Source organism: Scyliorhinus torazame, chromosome 10 (assembly GCF_047496885.1).
Source record: "Scyliorhinus torazame isolate Kashiwa2021f chromosome 10, sScyTor2.1, whole genome shotgun sequence".
NCBI lineage: Eukaryota > Metazoa > Chordata > Chondrichthyes > Carcharhiniformes > Scyliorhinidae > Scyliorhinus > Scyliorhinus torazame.
In genome coordinates this window covers 192,872,502-192,895,332 of record NC_092716.1, presented here as the reverse complement: position 1 = coordinate 192,895,332, position 22,831 = coordinate 192,872,502, and the positions used below count along the sequence as shown (strand labels likewise).

Genomic DNA, 22,831 nt, shown 5'->3' with positions numbered 1-22,831 from the left:
GGGAGAAGGCTCTCACTGTCCACCCTATCCAACCCCCTGATCATTTTGTATGCCTCTATTAAGTCTCCTCTTAACCTTCTTCTCTCCAACGAAAACAACCTCAAGTCCATCAGCGTTTCCTCATAAGATTTTCCCTCCATACCAGGCAACATCCTGGTAAATCTCCTCTGCACCCGCTCCAAAGCCTCCACGTCCTTCCTATAATGCGGTGACCAGAACTGTACGCAATACTCCAAATGCGGCCGTACCAGAGTTCTGTACAGCTGCAACATGACCTCCCGACTCCGGAACTCAATCCCTCTACCAATAAAGGCCAACACTCCATAGGCCTTCTTCACAACCCTATCAACCTGGGTGGCAACTTTCAGGGATCTATGTACATGGACACCTAGATCCCTCTGCTCATCCACACTTTCAAGAACTTTACCATTAGCCAAATATTCCACATTCCTGTTATTCCTTCCAAAGTGAATCACCTCACACTTACAAAGAACAAAGAACAAAGAAATGTACAGCACAGGAACAGGCCCTTCGGCCCTCCAAGCCCGCGCCGACCATACTGCCCGACTAAACTACAATCTTCTACACTTCCTGGGTCCGTATCCTTCTATTCCCATCCTATTCATATATTTGTCAAGATGCCCCTTAAATGTCCCTATCGTCCCTGCTTCCACTACCTCCTCCGGTAGCGAGTTCCAGGCACCCACTACCCTCTGCGTAAAAAACTTGCCTCGTACATCTACTCTAAACCTTGCCCCTCTCACCTTAAACCTATGCCCCCTAGTAATTGACCCCTCTACCCTGGGGAAAAGCCTCTGACTATCCACTCTGTCTATGCCCCTCATAATTTTGTAGACCTCTATCAGGTCGCCCCTCAACCTCCTTCGTTCCAGAGAGAACAAACCGAGTTTATTCAATCGCTCCTCATAGCTTATGCCCTCCATACCAGGCAACATTCTGGTAAATCTCTTCTGCACCCTCTCTAAAGCCTCCACATCCTTCTGGTAGTGTGGCGACCAGAATTGAACACTATACTCCAAGTGTGGCCTAACTAAGGTTCTATACAGCTGCAACATCACTTGCCAATTCTTATACTCAATGCCCCGTCCAATGAAGGCAAGCATGCCGTATGCCTTCTTGACTACCTTCTCCACCTGTGTTGCCCCTTTCAATGACCTGTGGACCTGTACTCCTAGATCTCTTTGACTTTCAATACTCTTGAGGGTTCTACCATTTACTGTATATTCCCTACCTGCATTAGCCCTTCCAAAATGCATTACCTCACATTTGTCCGGATTAAACTCCATCTGCCATCTCTCCGCCCAAGTCTCCAGACAATCTAAATCCTGCTGTATCCTCAGACAGTCCTCATCGCTATCCGCAATTCCACCAACCTTTGTGTCGTCTGCAAACTTACTAATCAGACCAGTTACATTTTCCTCCAAATCATTTATATATACTACAAACAGCAAAGGTCCCAGCACAGATCCCTGTGGAACACCACTGGTCACAGCCCTCCAATTAGAAAAGCATCCCTCCATTGCTACCCTCTGCCTTCTATGGCCTAGCCAGTTCTGAATCCACCTTGCCAGCTCACCCCTGATCCCGTGTGACTTCACCTTTTGTACTAGTCTACCATGAGGGACCTTGTCAAAGGCCTTACTGAAGTCCATGTAGACAACATCCACTGCCCTACCTGCATCAATCATCTTAGTGACCTCCTCGAAAAACTCTATCAAGTTAGTGAGACACGACCTCCCCTTCACAAAACCGTGCTGCCTCTCACTAATACTTCTCTACATTAAACTCCATTTGCCACCTCTCAGCCCAGCTCTGCAGCTTATCTATATCCCTCTGTAACCTGCTACATCCTTCCACACTATCGACAACACCACCGACTTTAGTATCGTCTGCAAATTTACTCACCCACCCTTCTGCGCCTTCCTCTAGGTCATTGATAAAAATGACAAACAGCAACGGCCCCAGAACAGATCCTTGTGGTACTCCACTTGTGACTGTACTCCATTCTGAACATTTCCCATCAACCACCACCCTCTGTCTTCTTTCAGCTAGCCAATTTCTGATCCACATCTCTAAATCACCCTCAATCCCCAGCCTCTGTATTTTCTGCAATAGCCTACCGTGGGGAACCTTATCAAACGCTTTGCTGAAATCCATATACACATCAACTGCTCTACCCTCATCTACCTGTTCAGTCACCTTCTCAAAGAACTCAATAAGGTTTGTGAGGCATGACCTACCCTTCACAAAGCCATGCTGACTATCCCTGATCATATTATTCCTATCTAGATGATTAAAAATCTTGTCTCTTATAATCCCCTCCAAGACTTTACCCACTACAGACGTGAGGCTCACCGGCCTATAGTTGCCGGGGTTGTCTCTGCTCCCCTTTTTGAACAAAGGGACCACATTTGCTGTCCTCCAGTCCTCTGGCACTATTCCTGTAGCCAATGATGACATTAAAATCAAAGCCAAAGGTCCAGCAATCTCTTCCCTGGCCTCCCAGAGAATCCTAGGATAAATCCCATCAGGTCCCGGGGACTTATCTATTTTCAGCCTGTCCAGAATTGCCAACACCTCTTCCCTACGTACCTCAATGCCATCTATTCTATTAGCCTGGGGCTCAGCATTCTCCTCCACAACATTATCTTCTTCCTGAGTGAATACTGACGAAAAATATTCATTTAGTATCTCGCCTATCTCTTCAGACTCCACACACAATTTCCCATCCCTGTCCTTGACTGGTCCTACTCTTTCCCTAGTCATTCGCTTATTCCTGACATACCTATAGAAAGCTTTTGGGTTTTCCTTGATCCTTCCTGCCAAATACTTCTCATGTCCCCTCCTTGCTCGTCTTAGCTCTCTCTTTAGATCCTTCCTCGCTACCTTGTAACTATCCATCGCCCCAACTGAAACTTCACACCTCATCTTCACATAGGCCTCCTTCTTCCTCTTAACAAGAGATTCCACTTCCTTGGTAAACCACGGTTCTCTCGCTCGACGCCTTCCTCCCTGCCTGACCGGTACATACTTATCAAGAACACGCAGTAGCTGATCCTTGAACAAGCCCCACTTATCCAGTGTGCCCAACACTTGCAGCCTACTTCTCCACCTTATCCCCCCCAAGTCACGTCTAATGGCATCATAATTGCCCTTCGCCCAGCTATAACTCTTGCCCTGCGGTGTATACTTATCCCTTTCCATCATTAACGTAAACGACACCGAATTGTGGTCACTGTCCCCAAAGTGCTCTCCTACCTCCAAATCCAACACCTGGCCTGGTTCATTACCCAAAACCAAATCCAACGTGGCCTCACCTCTTGTTGGCCTGTCAACATATTGTTTCAGGAAACCCTCCTGCACACACTGTACAAAAAACGACCCATCTATTGTACTCGAACTATATCTTTTCCAGTCAATATTTGGAAAGTTAAAGTCTCCCATAATAACTACCCTGTTACTTTCGCTCTTATCCAGAATCATCTTCGCCATCCTTTCCTCTACATCCCTAGAACTATTAGGAGGCCTATAAAAAACTCCCAACAGGGTGACCTCTCCTTTCCTGTTTCTAACTTCAGCCCATACTACCTCGGAAGAAGAGTCCCCATCTAGCATCCTCTCCGCCACCGTAATACTGCTCTTGACTAGCAGCGCCACACCTCCCCCTCTTTTGCCTCCTTCTCTGAGCTTACTAAAACACCTAAACCCCGGAACCTGCAACATCCATTCCTGTCCCTGCTCTATCCATGTCTCCGAAATGGCCACAACATCGAAGTCCCAGGTACCAACCCATGCTGCCAGTTCCCCTACCTTGTTTCGTATACTCCTGGCATTGAAGTAGACACACTTCAAACCACCTACCTGAACACTGGCCCCCTCCTGCGACGTCAAATCTGTGCTCCTGACCTCTATACTCTCATTCTCCCTTACCCTAAAACTACAATCCAGGTTCCCATGCCCCTGCTGCATTAGTTTAACCCCCCCCAAAGAGCACTAACAAATCTCCCCCCCAGGATATTTGTGCCCCTCAGGTTCAGATGTAGACCATCCTGTCTGTAGAGGTCCCACCTTCCCCAGAAAGAGCCTCAGTTATCCAGAAATCTGAATCCCTCCCGCCTGCACCATTCCTGTAGCCACGTGTTTAAATGCTCTCTCTCCCTATTCCTCATCTCACTATCACGTGGCCTTTTAAATTCGCATTTTGTCAGTGGGTAGTACTCTGGCTTCTAAGTCAGGCCACCATGGTACCAGTGCCAAAGAAGAACCAGGCAACTTGCCTCAACGACTACTGTCCGGTGGCCTTGGCATCGATCATAATGAAATGCTTGAAGAGGTTGGTCATGAGGCTCATCAACTCCATACTCCTAGAATGCCTAGATCCACTGCAATTCGCATACTGCCACAATCGGTCCACAGCAGACAGCATTTCCTGGCCCTACACTCATCCCTGGAGCATCTCGATAACAAGGACTCTTATGTCAGACTCATATTCATTGACTACAGCTCCACCTTCAACACCATAATCCCAGCCAAGCTCATATCAAAGCTCCAAAACCTAGGACTTGGTTCCTCACTCTGCAACTGGATCCTCGACTTTCTGATCCATAGACAACAATCAGTAAGAATAAACAACAACACCTCCTCCACGATAGTCCTCAATACCGGGGCCCCGCAGGGCTGCATACGTTGCCCCCTACTGTACCCCCTAAACACACAATACTGTGTGGCAATATTTGGCTCCAATTCCATCTACAGGTTTGCTGACGACACGGCCACAGTGGGTTGGATCTCAACAACAATGAGTCAGAAAACAGGAGGTTGATAGGGAACCTAGTGCAGTGGTGTAAAGACAACAATCTCTCCCTCAATGTCAGCAAATCTATAGAGCTGGTCATTGACTTCAGGAAGCAAAGTATCGTACAAACCCCTGTCTGCATCAATGGGGCCGAGGTGGAGATGGTTGACAGCTTCAGATTTCTAGGCATGCACATCACCAACAATCTGTCCTGGTCCACCCACGTCGATGCTATGACCAAGAAAGCACAACAGCGCTTATACTTTCTCAGGAAACTAAGGAAGCTCATCATGTTCACATTGACTCTTACCAACATTTATAGATGCACCATGGAAAGCATCCTATCTGGCTGCAACACAGCCTGGTATGGCAACCGTCCCAAGAACGGAGGAAACTACAAAGAGTCGTGAACACCGACGAGTCCATCACGCAAACCCGCCTCCCATCCATTGACTCTGTCTACACCTCCTGCTGCCTTGGAAAGCGGGCAGCATAATCAAAGATCCCTCCCACCCAGCTTATTCACTCTTCAAACTTCTTCCATCGGGCAGGACATACAAATGTCTGAGAACACGGACTAAAAGATTCAAAAACAGCTTCTTCCCCGCTGTTACCACACTCCTAAACAACCCTCCGATGCACGATCAATGACCACGAAAGCGAGGTTGTAGTCCAACTGAAGGCTTTAATAAGCTAGATGTTTCCCCCAGCAGCTCAGGTACAGAATGAGGGCTGCTGGGGCGGCACGGGTTCTTATACCCCACCTATCAGGGTGGAGCTATCATACACTCTAACCAATAGCAAGCATACAGTTTCCACCAATGGTGCTTTAGCCTATCAGGTACCGTAATACCTATAATACCACATTCACCCCCTGTTATAAAAAGAGTCCGGCGGGGGTGGTGGCCAGAAACTACAAAACATAACAACATGGTATAATTAGTTATGGAGGTACCGTAATACCTCCGTACAGTGTTTAGTAACTATTTACAAGTCTGGCAGCTATGTACATTTGATGGTTTATATTTACAGATTACAGTTAAAATGAAGCAATCAGTCGATCGGGAGTCCTGGTCGTCCTCTGTGATCGTCGGAGCTTCGGTGGTGACTCCGGTGGAGGCTCGGGCGTCTGTGACTCCGGGAGCGTGGCTTCGATCTTCATGGCAGCTTCCTCACCCCTAGACGGCACTGGTGGGGAAAACGGCTGACCTGGGAAGGGAGCGCCAGCGGGGGGCGTCGGTGGGTGGGGGGGGCCTAGACGGGGGCGGCGGAAGGACTGATCCTCCTGTAAGGTGCTGCGGTGGAGTGGAGGGTGGGACTGGTGGCTGGAATGTGCGTGGGGTTCCGGCGGGCGCCAGGTCCCGTAGGGAGACCGTATCTTGTCGGCCGTCGGGTACAGGGTGTACTGGGGGTTAGCATGGAGCAGACGGACCCTCTCGACCAAGGGGTCCGACTTGTGCGCCCGCACGTGTTTTCGGAGCAGGATGGGTCCGTGCGCTGCCAGCCAGGTCGGGAGCGAGGTCCCAGAGGAGGACTTCCTAGGGAAGACAAGGAGACGTTCGTGAGATGTCTGATTGGTGGTCGGACAAAGCAGTGACCGGATGGAGTGGAGGGCATCCGGGAGGATTTCTTGCCAGCGGGAGACTGGGAGGTTCCTGGACCGTAGAGCCAGTAGGACGGTCTTCAAGACCGTTCCATTCTCCCTCTCTACCTGTCCGTTACCCCGGGTTTGTAACTGGTCGCCCTGCTCGAGGCGATGCCCTTGCTGAGCAGGAATTGATGCAGTTTGTCGTTCATAAAGGAGGACCCCCTATCAATGTGTATGTAAGCGGGGAACCCGAACAGTGCAAAGATGCTATGGAGGGCTTGATGATGGTGCTTGCGGTCATGTCGGGGCAGGGGATGGCGAATGGGAACCGGGAGTACTCGTCAATCACGTTCAGGAAGTGCGTGTTGCAGTCGGTAGAGGGGAGGGGGCCTTTGAAGTCCATGCTGAGCCTTTCAAAGGGACGGGAAGTGTTTATCAGGTGTGCTTTCTCTGGCCGGTAGCAGTGCGGTTTGCACTCCGCGCAGATTTGACAGTCCCTGGTGGCTGTTCTGACCTCCTCGATGGAGTAGAGCAGGTTGCGGGTCTTGACAAAATGGAAAAAGCGAGTGACCCCAGCGTGGCAGAGGTCCTCGTGGACGGCTCGGAGGCGGTCCACTTGTGCAGTGGCACATGTGCCGCGGGACAGGGCGTCAGGAGGCTCGTTTAGCTTCCTGGGACAATACAAGATCTCGTAGTTGTAGGTGGAGAGTTCGATCCTCCACCGCAAGATCTTGTCATTTTTTATCTTGCCCCGCTGTGCATTATCAAACATGGAAGCCACCGACTGTTGGTCAGTGAGGAGTGTGAATCTCCTGCCGGCCAGGTAATGCCTCCAATGTCGCACAGCTTCTACTATGGCCTGGGCCTCCTATTCGACTGAGGAGTGGCGGATTTCGGAAGCATGGAGGGTCCGGGAGAAGAAGGCCACGGGTCTGCCTGCTTGGTTGAGGGTGGCCGCCAGAGCTACGTCGGAAGCATCGCTCTCGACCTGGAAGGGGAGGGACTCGTCGATGGTGTGCATCGTGGCCTTTGCAATGTCTGCTTTGATGCGACTGAAGGCCTGGCGGGCCTCTAGCGACAGGCGAGAAACTGTGGATTGGATCAGGGGACGGGCCTTGTCCGCATAGTTGGGGACCCACTGAGCGTAGTAGCTAAAAAACCCTAGGCACCGTTTCAGGGCCTTGGGGCAGTGAGGGAGGGGGAACTCCATAAGGGGCGCATGCGTTCAGGGTCGGGGCCTATAACTCCATTTCGCACTACGAAGCCGAAAATGGCTAGACGGTCGGTGCTCAACACGCATTTATCCTTGTTGTATGTAAGGTTAAGGATTTTAGCGGTCTGGAGAAATTTTCGGAGGTTGGTGTCGTGGTCCTGCTGGTCGTGGCCGCAGATGGTGACATTATCGAGACACTGGAATGTTGCCCGTAAACCGTACCAGTCAACCATTCGGTCCATCTCGCGCTGGAAGACCGAGACCCCGTTGGTAACACCGAAGGGAACCCTTAAGAAGTGATAGAGCCGCCCATCTGCCTCGAAGGCAGTGTATTTGCGGTCACTAGTGCGGATGGGGAGCTGGTGGTAGGCGGACTTGAGGTATGTGGTAGTATGCATTAAGGGTCATGTGGGACTGTGAAGCCGTGATGTCATTGGCTGACAGATCCCGGGTCCTGGTTGGCTGTTGATCTCTAGCTCCACCCTGAAGGCGGAGTATAAGAACCAGGAATTCTCCCCGCAGCTCCAGTCTGTTGCTGAACTGCGGGGAACGAGTCATGCTTCATAAAGCCTCATCGACTTCACCTCTATTCGTCTCTCGGGAGTCTTTGTGAGCTACAATTTATTAAGCATGCTTAAAGGACTATGGAGCGCAGGATCGTCCCGGAATGCCTGAGGCTCAGCCCCCACGCAGTGAACTCAGCAGCAGTTTTTATACACTGGCAGACTTGTTTCGAAGCCTACCTCCGAACGGCCCCCGGCCGGGTCACAGAAGACCAGAAACTACAGGTCCTGCACTCAAGGGTAAGCCCGGAAATTTACCCTCTCATAGAAGACGCAGAAGATTTCCAGACGGCGTTCGCAGCACTAAAGAGCATCTATGTTCGCCCAGTGAACCAGATCTACGCACGCTACCAACTCGCAACGAGACGGCAAAGTCCCGGAGAATCGCTAGACGAATTCTACGCCGCGCTGCTAATTTTGGGACGGGCCTGCAGCTGCCCGCCGGTAAACACAATTGAACACGGACATGTTAATTCGCGATGCGTTTGTGGCTGGTATGAACTCTCCCCAAATCCGCCAAAGACTTTTAGAAAAAGAGTCGCTAGGACTCTCAGAGGCACGGGCCCTTGCAACCTCACTAGATGTGGCCGCGCGAAACGCCCGCGCCTACGGCCCCGACCGCGCGGCAGCCCCTTGGGCTCCGTGGACCCCCGTCGTGACAACCCCCCCCCCCCCCACAGGCTTGCGCGGTTCAGACGCCAAGTCGTCCCGGGGGAGCCCGCTGCTATTTCTGCGGCCAGGCGAAACACCTCCGGCAGCGCTGCCCGGCCCGCGCAGCGATTTGCAAGAGCTGCGGGAAAAAGGACCATTTCGCGGCTGTGTGCCGGTCCCGGGGGGTCGCCGCTGTCCCCGGAGCAGAAGGAGTCCTGCGCGTTCCAAACGCTCCCCAACCCCCCCAGCGCCCCATGTGCGACCCGCAGGCACCGCCATTTTGGGTCCCGGCCACCACGAGGGGAGGAGGGGCGCCGCCATCTTGGGACCCCCCAGCCCTGCGCGACGCATGGGGGCGGCCATTTTGTCCACCCCGCCGCCATCTTGTGACACCCCAGCCATGTGCGATGCATGGGAGCGGCCATTTTGTTCACCCCTGCCGCCATCTTGGACGGCAACAATGGACCCCAGCATCGACGGCTCCACGGGGTTCGAGGAAGACGCTGAAGCACTACGACCACGTCTGGCCTCAATGACGCTGGACCAAAAACGGCCCCGGACGCTCCAGACGACGACAACAACGGTGCTGATCAACGGACACGAGACACCATGCCTGGTCGACTCCGGGAGCACAGAAAGCTTCATCCACCCCGACACGGTAAGACGCTGTTTTTTGACCATCCGTCCCAGTGCACAAAAGATTTCCCTAGCTGCAGGATCCCACTCCGTACAGATCAAAGGCTTCTGCATAGTGACCCTAACGGTGCAAGGGAGGGAGTTTAAAAACTACAGGCTCTACGTCCTTCCCCAACTCTGCGCGCCCACATTACTGGGATTAGACTTCCAGTGCAATCTGCAGAGCCTAACTTTACAATTCGGCGGCCCAATACCCCCACTCACTATCTGCGGCCTCGCAACCCTCAAGGTTGAGCCCCCATCCTTGTTTGCAAACCTCAGCCCGGATTGCAAACCCGTCGCCACTAGGAGCAGACGGTACAGCGCCCAGGACCGGACATTTATTCGGTCCGAAGTCCAGCGGCTACTGAAGGAAGGCATAATCCAGGCCAGCAATAGTCCCTGGAGAGCACAGGTGGTAGTAGTAAAGACAGGGGAGAAGCAAAGGATGGTCATAGACTATAGCCAGACCATCAACAGGTACACACAGCTAGATGCGTACCCTCTCCCCCGCATATCCGACATGGTCAATCGGATTGCCCAATATAAGGTCTTCTCCACCGTGGACCTCAAGTCCGCCTACCATCAGCTCCCCATCTGCCCAAGTGACCGCAAGTACACAGCCTTCGAGGCAGACGGGCGATTATACCACTTCCTAAGGGTCCCATTTGGCGTCACAAACGGGGTCTCGGTTTTCCAACGGGAGATGGACCGAATGGTTGATCAACACGGGTTGCAGGCCACGTTCCCGTATCTCGACAACGTAACCATCTGCGGCCACGATCAGCAGGACCACGACGCCAACCTCCAAAAATTCCTCCAGACCGCTAAAGCCTTGAACCTCACATACAACGAGGACAAGTGCGTTTTTAGCACAAACCGGCTAGCCATCTTGGGATATGTAGTGCGCAATGAGATAATAGGCCCCGACCCCGAACGTATGTGCCCCCTCATGGAATTTCCCCTCCCTCACTGCTCAAAAGACCTAAAACGCTGCCTGGGGTTCTTTTCATATTACGCCCAGTGGGTCCCCCAGTACGCAGACAAGGCCCGCCCCCTAATACAGACCACGACCTTCCCTCTGTCGACAGAGGCTCGCCAGGCCTTCAGCCGCATCAAAGCGGATATCGCAAAGGCCACGATGCGCGCCATCGACGAGTCCCTCCCCTTCCAGGTTGAGAGCAACGCCTCCGATGTAGCTCTAGCGGCCACCCTTAACCAAGCGGGCAGACCCGTGGCCTTTTTCTCCCGAACCCTCACGCCTCAGAAATCCGCCACTCCTCAGTGGAAAAGGAAGCCCAAGCCATAGTGGAAGCTGTGCGACATTGGAGGCATTACCTGGCCGGCAGGAGATTCACTCTCCTCACTGACCAATGGTCAGTAGCTTTCATGTTCGATAATGCACAGCGGGGCAAAATTAAAAATGACAAGATCTTAAGGTGGAGGATCGAGCTCGCCACCTTCAACTATGAGATCTTGTACCGTCCCGGAAAGCTGAACGAGCCGTCCGATGCCCTATCCTGCGGCACATGTGCCAACGCACAAATTAACCGTCTCCAAACCCTCCACGAGGACCTCTGCCACCCGGGGGTCACTCGGTTCTACCATTTTATAAAGTCCCGCAACCTCCCCTACTCCGTGGAGGAGGTCCGTACAGTCACAAGGAACTGCCACATCTGCGCAGAGTGCAAACCGCATTTTTTCAGGCCGGATGGTGCGCACCTGATCAAGGCATCCCGTCCCTTTGAACGCCTCAGTCTGGATTTCAAAGGGCCCCTCCCCTCCACCGACCGCAACACATACTTCCTGAACGTGGTGGACGAGTACTCCCGTTTCCCCTTCGCCATCCCCTGCCCTGACATGACAGCGGCCACAGCCATTAAAGCCCTTAGCACCATATTCACACTGTTCGGTTGCCCCGCATACGTCCATAGCGACAGGGGGTCCTCCTTCATGAGTGACGAGCTGCGCCAGTTCCTGCTCAGCAAGGGTATAGCCTCGAGCAGGACGACCAGCTACAACCCCCGGGGGAAGGAGCAAGTAGAGAGGGAGAACGGCACGGTCTGGAAGACCGTCCTACTGGCCCTACGGTCCAGGGATCTCCCAGTTTCATGGTGGCAGGAGGTCCTCCCGGACGCCCTCCACTCCATCTGGTCGCTACTGTGTACCACCACTAACCAAACGCATCATGAGCGCCTCCTTGTCTTCCCCAGGAAGTCCTCCTCTGGAACGTCGCTGCCGACCTGGCTGGCGGCCCCAGGACCCATCTTGCTCCGGAAACATGTGCTAGCGCACAAGTCGGACCCGTTGGTCGAGAGGGTTCACCTCCTCCACGCGAACCCGCAGTACGCCTACGTGGAGTACCCCGACGGCCGACAGGACACGGTCTCCCTGCAAGATCTGGCGCCCGCCGGCAACACACACACACCCTCGACACCAATCACCCCCCTCCCTGCCACCGGCGCACCCCGCGACAGCCCCCTTCCCGGGAGGATCGGTCCTCCTCCCAGGTCCAACCAGAAGTGAAGCTGAAGCAGAAACCATAAAGCTCCCGGAGGTGACAACACTGGAACAAGCACCACCACCACCGGGGCTGAGGCGATCGACAAGGACGACCAGACCGCCCGCCCGACTCGTGGAATCGGTGTAACACTAGAATGTTGTGGACTTTAACGAGAATGTTTTTTTTTTCCTTTTCCCTCTTACGAATACTGTAAATAGTCAAAACAAAAAACCCTGTACATAGCCCAGTGTAGGGCACTGTAATGACATGCAAAAGTTTTTTTCCTCCCAGGACCAGCCTTGTAAACCCATACCACCATGCGAAGCACCACCCCGCCGGGTTCATTTTTAACAAGGGGTGAATGTGGTAGTATGCATTAGGGGTCATGTGGGACTGTGAAGCCGTGATGTCATTGGCTGACAGATCCCGGGTCCTGGTTGGCTGTTGATCTCTAGCTCCGCCCTGAAGGCGGAGTATAAGAACCAGGAATTCTCCCCGCAGCTCCAGTCTGTTGCTGAACTGCGGGGAACGAGTCACGCTTAATAAAGCCTCATCGACTTCACCTCTATTCGTCTCTCGGGACTCTTTGTGCGCTACAAGGTCCACCGTGGAGAAGACCTTATAATGCGCGATCCTGTTTACCAGGTCAGATATGCGGGGGAGAGGGAGAGCGTCCAGCTGCGTAAACCTGTTGATGGTCTGACCGTAGTCGATGACCATCCTATGCTTCTCCCCGGTCTTTACCACCACTACTTGAGCTCTCCAGGGGCTGTTACTTGTTTCAATGACCCCTTCCCTCAGTAGCCTTTGGACCTCTGACCTAATAAAGATCCGGTCCTGGGCACTGTATCGTCTGCTCCTGGTGGCGACGGGTTTACAATCCGGGGTGAGGTTCGCAAACAGGGAAGGTGGGTCGACCTTAAGGGTCGCGAGGCCGCAGACAGTAAGGGGGGGTATAGGGCCGCCGAATTGGAAGGTCAGACTTTGAAGGTTACACTGGAAGTCTAAACCCAGGAGTGTAGCCGTGCAGAGGGGAGAAGGACGTAGAGACGGAAAGTTTTGAACTCCCTTCCCTGGACTGTGAGGTTTGCTACACAAAACCCCTTTATCTCCACTGAGTGTGAACTGGAGGCCAGTGAGATTTTTTGATTAACGGGGTGGATGAGGAGAGAACAGCGCCTTACCGTGTCGGGGTGTATAAAGCTCTCCATGCTCCCGGGGTTGATTAGGCAGGACGTCTCGTGCCCATTGATGAATAAGGTCGTCGTAGCGGTTGAGAGTGATCGAGGGCGAGACTGATCCAGAGTCACCGAGGCCAATCGCAGCAGTTGAGAGTTCTGTTCGGGCAGTGTGTGGGCAGCCGAGCTGGGGTCCTGGGGGTTCATCCAAGATGACGTCTCCCATTGGTTGCACATGGCTGGGGGTGCACAAAATGGCGGCGTCCATCCCTCCAACGTAGCGTCCGCTGAACAAGATGGCGGCGCCCGGGGTCCTCACGTGGCCCTGGGATATGGAGGTGGCGGCGACTGCTGGCCGCACGGGGCCCGTGGAGAAGTCTGTGGTTGCGGTCCGCATTCGCCGCTGGAGACCGCGGCCACCGCTCGGGCCTGGCATACCACCACAAAATGGCCCTTTTTGCCGCATCCCTTGCAGGTGGATGCGCGGGCGGGCAGCGTTGGCGGGGGTGCTTGGCCTGCCCGCAAAAGTAGCAGCGGGCCCCTCGCGGTTGCCAGGCCACCTTGCAGCGCAGGCCTGTGGGGGAATGGGGGAAGTCTCGGGGTCGGCCACGGAGGGGTTCCACGTTGCCCAGGGGGCTGCCGCGCGGTCGGGAACGTAAGCACGGGCGATCCTGGAGGCCACGTCCAGGGAGCCTGCCAGGGCCCGTGCCCCCCTGAGACCCAGGGTGTCCTTTTCTAACAGGCGCTGGCGGATTTGTGATGATAGCATTCCTGCCACGAAAGCGTCCCGAATTAAGAGTTCCGTGTGTTCGCTCACCGAAACCTGCGGGCAGCCGCAGCTTCTGCCCAACACCAGGAGTGCACGGTAGAATTCGTCCAGCGATTCCCCATGGGTTTGTCGCCTTGTTGCAAGCAGGTGCCGGGCGTACACCTGGTTTACCGGGCGAATATAGTGTCCTTTTAGCAGCTCTATTGTTGCATTGAAGTCTTCTGCTTCCTCGATGAGGGTGTAAATCTCCGGGCTCACCCTTGAGTGCAGGACATGCAGTTTCTGCTCTCCCGTGGGTGCGTTCTCAGCCGTCTCGAGATACCTTTTAAAGCACGCCAGCCAGTGCTTAAAGATTGCCGCTGAGTTCGCCGCGTGGGGGCTAAGTTGTAGACACTCCGTCTTGATTCGGAGCTCCATCCTTTCTTCTTAAAAACTAGCTTATTAAATTGATGCACGATCAATGACCACTAAAACCAGGTTGTAGTCCAACTGAAGGCTTTAATAAGCTAGATGTTTCCCCCAGCTCAGGTACAGAACAAGGGCTGCTGGGGCGGCATGGGTTCTTATACCCTGCCTATCAAGGCGGAGCTATCATACACTCTAACCAATAGCAAGCATACAGTTTCCACCAATGGTGCTTTAGCCTATCAGGTACCGTAATACCTATAATACCACACCCTCTTATGGATCTTCACACATCTTCTCTACTGAGTAGTACTACACCACCAATGCCCATGGGCTAGACGTCACTGATGTCCTCAGTCTAGACACCAGCAAAACACGTAGCTTAGACACTACCTCTACTGAGGAGTACTGTCTGCTTCACCCGATGCCTGTGTCTATGTATTTACGTTGTGTATTTATGTTTGCCCTATGTATTTTTTTCATGTACGGAACGATCTGTCTGAACTATATGCAGAACACTACTTTTCACTCTACCTCGCTGCATGTGACAATAAACAAATCCAATCCAATCCAAGTCAGAAGTTCATCGGTTAAAGACCAAAATACCAGAATATGACAGTGCCTTCAAAAGTAGGCATTTGTGGGGCACAAACTGCGAGTTGTGCTGGTATTGAGACTGTGCTTATTGGTGGTGTCTACAATGTGATATGCGATAAGTCTCTATTCTCTAGACATTAAAACCTGTGGTGCTGACTATACTGTGGGCATTGATGGTGTCTAGTCCGCAAGCATTGATGGTGTCTAGACTTTTGGCATTGGTGATACTGGGACTAGGCATTTGTGATGTCTGGACTATGGGTATTGTTGGTGCCGAAGCTGTGAAAATTGATGGTGTTAAGATATGGGCATTGTCAGCTCTAGGTTCTGGGCATTGGTAATGTCTAAATTATGGGTATTACTGGTATCTAGACTGAGGGCTTCAGTAATGCCTAGCCTGTGGGCATTGGTGGTGTCAAGAATGCTGGCATAGGCCCGTCACATTGTCTACATAATAAAGTTAATCACGAGACCCTCAACAAAAATTAAAGGCCTCTGATGTTACAAATTTCTAAACTATTTCCTGTTTGTATTTCAGTAAACTCCAAGTAAATCTTGACATCACAGTGGCCATGAAATGTGAATGTAAGTATCTGGTACAGGTTATTGATCTACCTGAATGGTTCCTGGGATGAGGTAATTTAGCGACAAGTTTGGAGAATCTGGGGTTGTTCTGCTTGGAGCAAAGGCGGCTGAGGCAAGATCTGACAGAGGTGTACATGGTTATGGTTGCTTTAGTTAAGGTATCTAAAGAAAAACTGTTCCCATTAGCTGAATGCGTTTCTTTAAATTGACGTGATTGAAACATATAAGATCCTGAGGGGTGGATGTGGAGAATAAAGTTTCCTCTTATGGGAGAATCTAAAACCAGGAGGGTCACTGTTTAAAAATAAGTGGTCGCCTATTTAAGAGAGAGGTGAATCTCTCAGAGGATTGTGAGGCTATGGAACTCTCTTCCTCAAAAGACATGGGAATTAGAATCATTGAATATTTTAAGGCAGAGGTAGATAGATTATTGATATGCAAGGGGGTGAAAGGTCTTGAAGGTAGGTAGGAATGGGGAGTTGAGGTTACAATCAGATGAGCCATGATCTTATTGAATGGCAGAACAGGCTTGAGTGGCCGGCCAAGTGACCTACACTCCATTTCCCGTATGTTCATATGCTTTGTAATCAGAGAATCCCTGTAGTGCAGGAGTAGGCTGTTTGGCCCATTACGTCTGCATCGCCTCTCCAAACACTCTACCTAGGTCCACTCACCTGTCCACCCTGCCCTATCCCCGTAATGTAATCTGCACATCCCTGGACACGAAGGGGCAATTTAGCATGACCAATTCACCTAACCCACACATCTTGGAACTAAGGGAGGAAACCGGAGCACCTGGAGGAAACCCACGCAAACATGGTGAGAACGTGCAGAGTCCACACAGACAGTCACCCAAGGCTGGAATCGAACCCGGGTCCCTGGCACTGTGAGGGAGCAGTGCTAACCACTGTGCTACCGTGCCGCTCAATGTTTTGTGGTTGATTAGGGGGTCATCAAATCTTTGGCTGGTTAGTAAGCAATCCTGTGTGAGGTTGGTTAGTTAGTGATCACGTGTGTGGTTGGTTAGTCAATAGCGAATACATTCACGTACATGTGTCAGCTGTGACTCAGCACTCTTGTCCCTAAATAACTTGGATAAAAATTCAAGGCTGACACCCAGAGGGAATGCTCTCATCTTCCAGGGAAGGAACCAAGGTTCCCTCTGCTTAATCGGGTGAATGTAAAAGATCCCATGACACTATTTCAAAGAAGAGCAGAGGAGTTATCCCTGGTGCCTTGGCCAGTATTATCAACATCATAAAAAATAATTATCCTGTCGTTGTCACATTGTTATTTGTAGGATTTTGTTGTGTGCAAATTAGCTGCTGTTTTTCCTACATTCCAACAGTACATAGAACATAGAGCCTACAGTGCAGAAGGAGGCCATTCAGCCCATCGAGTCTGCACCAACCCACTATGCTTCAAAAAAGCATAGTAGTGACTATACTTCAAAAAAGCATAGTAGTGACTATACTTCAAAAAAAAGTATTTCATTGGCTGACTCCAGTCGCACAACCATTGTGGTTGATTCTTAACTGTCCTCTTGAAGTGACCTAGAAAGAACCCTCCTTCCCAGGACAACTAGGAATGAACAATAAATGGTGGTCTTGACAACAATGCCCACATATTGAGAATACACAAAACAGAATGAAAACCACACAGTTATACCTATCCGATTGAAATGGGAAGGTTGAAGGGTGACCTAATAAAATGTTCTAAAATTATTAAGGGGTGCAAGAGAGTCAAAGTAAAGAAGACTTATCTACTTGTGGATAAATGTGAGATATTCACTAATGAATCCAATGGAAAATTCAAGGGAAGCTTTGTAGCTCACAAAGACTCACGAGAGACGAATAGAGATGAAGTCGATGAGGCTTTATTAAGCGTGACTTGTTCCCCGCAGTTCAGCAACAGACTGGCCTGCGGGGGAGAACTCCTGGTTCTTATACTCCGCCTTCAGGGCGGAGCTAGAGATCAACAGCCAACCAGGACCCGGGATCTGTCAGCCAATGACATCACGGCTTCACAGTCCCACATGACCCCTAATGCATACTACCACATTCACCCCTTGTTAAAAATGAACCCAGCGGGGTGGTGCTTCGCATGGTGGTAGGGGTTTACAAGACTGGTCCTGGGAGGAAAAAAAACTTTTGCATGTCATCACAGTGCCCTACACTGGGCTATGTACAGGGTTTTTTGTTTTAAACTATTTACAGTATTCGTAAGAGGGAAAAAGGAAAAAAATTCTCGTTAAAGTCCACAACATTCTAGTGTTACACCGATGCCACGAGTCGGTCGGGCGGTCTGGTCGTCCTTGTCGATCGCCTCAGCCCCGGTGGTGGTGGTGCTTGTTCCTGTGTTGTCGTCTCCGGGAGCTTTACGGTTTCTGCTTCAGCTTCACTTCTGGTCGGACCTGGGAGGAGGACCGATCCTCCCGGGAAGGGGGCTGTCGCGGGGTGCGCCGGTGGCAGGGAGGGGGTGATTGGTGTCGAGGGGGTGTGCGTGTTGCCGGCGGGCGCCAGATCTCGCAGGGAGACCGTGTCCTGTCGGCCGTCGGGGTACTCCACGCAGGCGTACTGCGGGTTCGCGTGGAGGAGGTGAACCCTCTCGACCAACGGGTCCGACTTGTGTGCCCGCACATGTTTCCGGAGCAAGATGGGTCCTGGGGCCGCCAGCCAGGTCGGCAGCGACGTTCCAGAGGAGGTCTTCCTGGGGAAGACAAGGAGGCGCTCATGAGGCGTTTGGTTAGTGGTGGTACACAGTAGCGACCGGATGGAGTGGAGGGCGTCCGGGAGGACCTCCTGCCACCGTGAAACTGGGAGATCCCTGGACCGTAGGGCCAGTAGGACGGTCTTCCAGACCGTGCCGTTCTCCCTTTCTACTTGCCCGTTCCCCCGGGGGTTGTAGCTGGTCGTCCTGCTCGAGGCTATACCCTTGCTGAGCAGGAACTGGTGCAGCTCGTCGCTCATGAAGGAGGACCCCCTGTCGCTATGGACGTATGCGGGGCAACCGAACAGTGTGAATATGGTGTTAAGGGCTTTAATGACTGTGGCCGCTGTCATGTCAGGGCAGGGGATGGCGAAGGGGAAACGGGAGTACTCGTCCACCACGTTCAGGAAGTATGTGTTGCGGTCGGTGGAGGGGAGGGGCCCTTTGAAATCCAGACTGAGGCGTTCAAAGGGACGGGAGGCCTTGATCAGGTGCGCACTATCCGGCCTGAAAAAATGCGGTTTGCACTCTGCGCAGATGTGGCAGTTCCTTGTGACAGTACGGACCTCCTCCACAGAGTAGGGGAGGTTGCGGGACTTTATAAAATGGTAGAACCGAGTGACCCCCGGGTGGCAGAGGTCCTCGTGGAGGGTTTGGAGACGGTTAATTTGTGCGTTGGCACATGTGCCGCGGGATAGGGCATCGGACGGCTCGTTCAGCTTTCCGGGACGGTACAAGATCTCATAGTTGAAGGTGGAGAGCTCGATCCTCCACCTTAAGATCTTGTCATTTTTAATTTTGCCCCGCTGTGCATTATCGAACATGAAAGCTACTGACCGTTGGTCAGTGAGGAGAGTGAATCTCCTGCCGGCCAGGTAATGCCTCCAATGTCGCACAGCTTCCACTATGGCTTGGGCTTCCTTTTCCACTGAGGAGTGGCGGATTTCTGAGGCGTGGAGGGTTCGGGAGAAAAAGGCCACAGGTCTGCCCGCTTGGTTAAGGGTGGCCGCTAGAGCTACATCGGAGGCCTCGCTCTCGACCTGGAAGGGGAGGGACTCGTCGATGGTGCGCATCGTGGCCTTTGCGATATCCGCTTTGATGCGGCTGAAGGCCTGGCAAGTCTCTGTCGACAGGGGGAAGGTCGTGGTCTGTATTAGGGGGCGGGCCTTGTCTGCGTACTAGGGGACCCACTGGGCGTAATATGAAAAGAACCCCAGGCAGCGTTTTAGGGCTTTTGAGCAGTGTGGGAGGGGAAATTCCATGAGGGGGCGCATACGTTCGGGGTCGGGGCCTATTATCCCATTGCGCACTACATATCCCAAGATGGCTAGCCGGTTTGTGCTAAAAACGCCTTGTCCTCGTTGTATGTGAGGTTCAAGGCTTTAGCGGTCTGGAGGAATTTTTGGAGGTTGGCGTCGTGGTCCTGCTGATCGTGGCCGCAGATGGTTACGTTGTCGAGATACGGGAACGTGGCCTGCAACCCGTGTTGATCAACCATTCGGTCCATCTCTCGTTGGAAGACCGAGACCCCGTTTGTGACGCCAAATGGGACCCTCAGGAAGTGGTATAATCACCCGTCTGCCTCGAAGGCTGTGTACTTGCGGTCACTTGGACGGATGGGGAGCTGATGGTAGGCGGACTTGAGGTCCACGGTGGAGAAGACCTTATATTGGGCAATCCGATTGACCATGTCGGATATGCGGGGGAGAGGGTACGCATCTAGCTGTGTGTACCTGTTGATGGTCTGGCTATAGTCTATGACCATCCTTTGCTTCTCCCCTGTCTTTACTACTACCACCTGTGCTCTCCAGGGACTATTGCTGGCCTGGATTATGCCTTCCTTCAGTAGCCGCTGGACTTCGGACCGAATGAATGTCCGGTCCTGGGCACTGTACCGTCTGCTCCTAGTGGCGACGGGTTTGCAATCCGGGGTGAGGTTTGCAAACAAGGATGGGGGCTCAACCTTGAGGGTTGCGAGGCCGCAGATAGTGAGTGGGGGTATTGGGCCGCCGAATTGGAAAGTTAGGCTCTGCAGATTGCACTGGAAGTCTAATCCCAGTAATGTGGGCGCGCAGAGTTGGGGAAGGACGTAGAGCCTGTAGTTTTTAAACTCCCTCCCTTGCACCGTTAGGGTCACTATGCAGAAGCCCTTGATCTGTACGGAGTGGGATCCTGCAGCTAGGGAAATCTTTTGCGCACTGGGACGGATGGTCAAAAAACAGCGTCTTACCGTGTCGGGGTGGATGAAGCTTTCTGTGCTCCCGGAGTCGACCAGGCATGGTGTCTCGTGCCCGTTGATCAGCACCGTTGTTGTCGTCGTCTGGAGCGTCCAGGGCCGTGCTTGGTCCAGCGTCATTGAGGCCAGACGTGGTCGTAGTGCTTCAGCGTCTTCCTCGAACCCCGTGGAGCCGTCGATGCTGGGGTCCATTGTTGCCGCCCAAGATGGCGGCGGGGGTGAACAAAATGGCCGCCCCCATGCATCGCACATGGCTGGGGGGTCACAAGCTGGCGGCGGGGGTGGACAAAATGGCCGCCCCCATGCGTCGCACAGGGCTGGGGGGTCCCAAGATGGCGGCGCCCCTCCTCCCCTCGTGGTGGCCGGGACCCAAAACGGCGGCGCCTGCGGGTCGCACATGGGGCGCTGGGGGGGTTGGGGAGCGTTTGAAACCGCAGGACTCCTTGTTCTCCGGGGACAGCGGTGGCCGGGACCCTAAATGGCTGCGCCTGCGGGTCGCACATGGGGCGCTGGGGGGGGTTGGGGAGCGTTTGAAACGCGCAGGACTCCTTCTTCTCCGGGGACAGCGGCGACCTCCCGGGACCGGCACACAGCCGCGAAATGGCCCTTTTTCCCGCAGTTCTTGCAAATCGCTGCGCGGGCCGGGCAGCACTGCCGGGGGTGTTTCGCCTGGCCGCAGAAATAGCAGCGGGCTCCCCCGGGACGACTTGGCGTCTGAACCGCGCAAGCCTGTGGGGTGGGGGGGGGGTTTGTCGCGACAGGGGTCCACGGAGCCCAAGGGGCTGCCGCGCGGTTGGGGCCATACGCGCGGACGTTTCGCGCGGCCACATCTAGTGAGCCTGCAAGGGTCCGTGCCTCTGAGAGTCCTAGCGACTCTTTTTCTAAAAGTCTTTGGCGGATTTGGGGAGAGTTCATACCAGCCACGAACGCCACGCGAATTAACATGTCCGTGTGTTCAATCGCGTTTACCGGCGGGCAGCTGCAGGCCCGTCCCAAAATTAGCAGCGCGGCGTAGAATTCGTCTAGCGATTCTCCGGGACTTTGCCGTCTCGTTGCGAGTTGGTTGTGTGCGTAGATCTGGTTCACTGGGCGAACATAGATGCTCTTTAGTGCTGCGAACGCCGTCTGGAAATCCTCTGCGTCTTCTATGAGAGGGAAAATTTCCGGGCTTACCCTCGAGTGCAGGACCTGTAGTTTCTGGTCTTCTGTGACCTGGCCGGGGGCCGTTCGGAGGTATGCTTCGAAACAAGTCTGCCAGTGTTTAAAAACTGCTGCTGAGTTCACTGCGTGGGGGCTGATCCTCAGGCATTCCGGGATGATCCTGAGCTCCATAGTCCTTTAAGCACGCTTAATAAATTGTAGCGCACAAAGACTCCCGAGAGACGAATAGAGGTGAAGTCGATGAGGCTTTATTAAGCGTGACTCGTTCCCCGCAGTTCAGCAACAGACTGGAGCTGCGGGGAGAGCTCCTGGTTCTTATACTCCGCCTTCAGGGCGGAGCTAGAGATCAACAGCCAACCAGGACCCGGGATCTGTCAGCCAATGACATCACGGCTTCACAGTCCCACATGACCCCTAATGCATACTACCACAAGCTTTTTTTATGCAGAAAGTGGTAAGAATGTGGAACTCGTTACTGACAATATTGAATTCTTTACCCGTCAGTCTGGCCTCAATAAAACTGGAGACGGATTTGTAGGCATAGTATTATTTATTTTTAACCAACTTGCAAGTCTGACTCGCTTCATAATGAGCCTCAGAACACACAAGCTGTCTTCTGAAACCCTAGGAACCGAGTGCTATCGGAGACAAAGGAATCTCTACAAATACATTCAAATGGCATCAAGTTTCACATACAAGATTCACATGGGCCATCCTATACACCTCTGGACCTGGCCATATATCCTGATTGACTCACTTCTCATTTCTTAACCCTGGGCCTCTTGTTACCCAGCATCCTTTTCCCATCCTCCACCATGTCATGATATTCAGATAAACATATCATGGTGCAAACACACATACACACTGATGGACAGATCAACGGACCAATCAACACACACGCAACATCACAGCCAATCACCAGTGAGAGCACACACACTATAAAACGGGAAACACCACAGTTCCCGCTCATTCCAGCAGGGGACAGCTCAGGGCACAGAGCTCACAGCGTGCCACTCAGACATACACCATGTGCTGAGTGCCTCTCTAAGATAGTGTGAGGGCTAGGTCCACAGGTTAACGGGTAAATTACGAACCACAGTCATAAGTTTACAGATGTTGTTATCAAGAGAAATAAAACAGAGTTGTACCATCTACAACCGTGTTGGTTCGTCTGTATAGCGG

General features: G+C 52.8%; 1 protein-coding gene across 3 annotated transcripts in view; it reads left to right on the top strand.

The window, feature by feature from the left end:
* Window positions 1-22,831, top strand: part of LOC140384470 (endoplasmic reticulum-Golgi intermediate compartment protein 2-like) — a 181,832-nt gene that overhangs the window by 20,911 nt on the left and 138,090 nt on the right. For all 3 annotated transcript variants that reach the window (XM_072466201.1, XM_072466203.1, XM_072466202.1), the window contains exon 3: window positions 15,497-15,543. In XM_072466201.1, coding sequence (XP_072322302.1) covers window positions 15,497-15,543 — 47 coding nt within the window. The remainder of the gene's footprint in view (window positions 1-15,496; window positions 15,544-22,831) is intronic.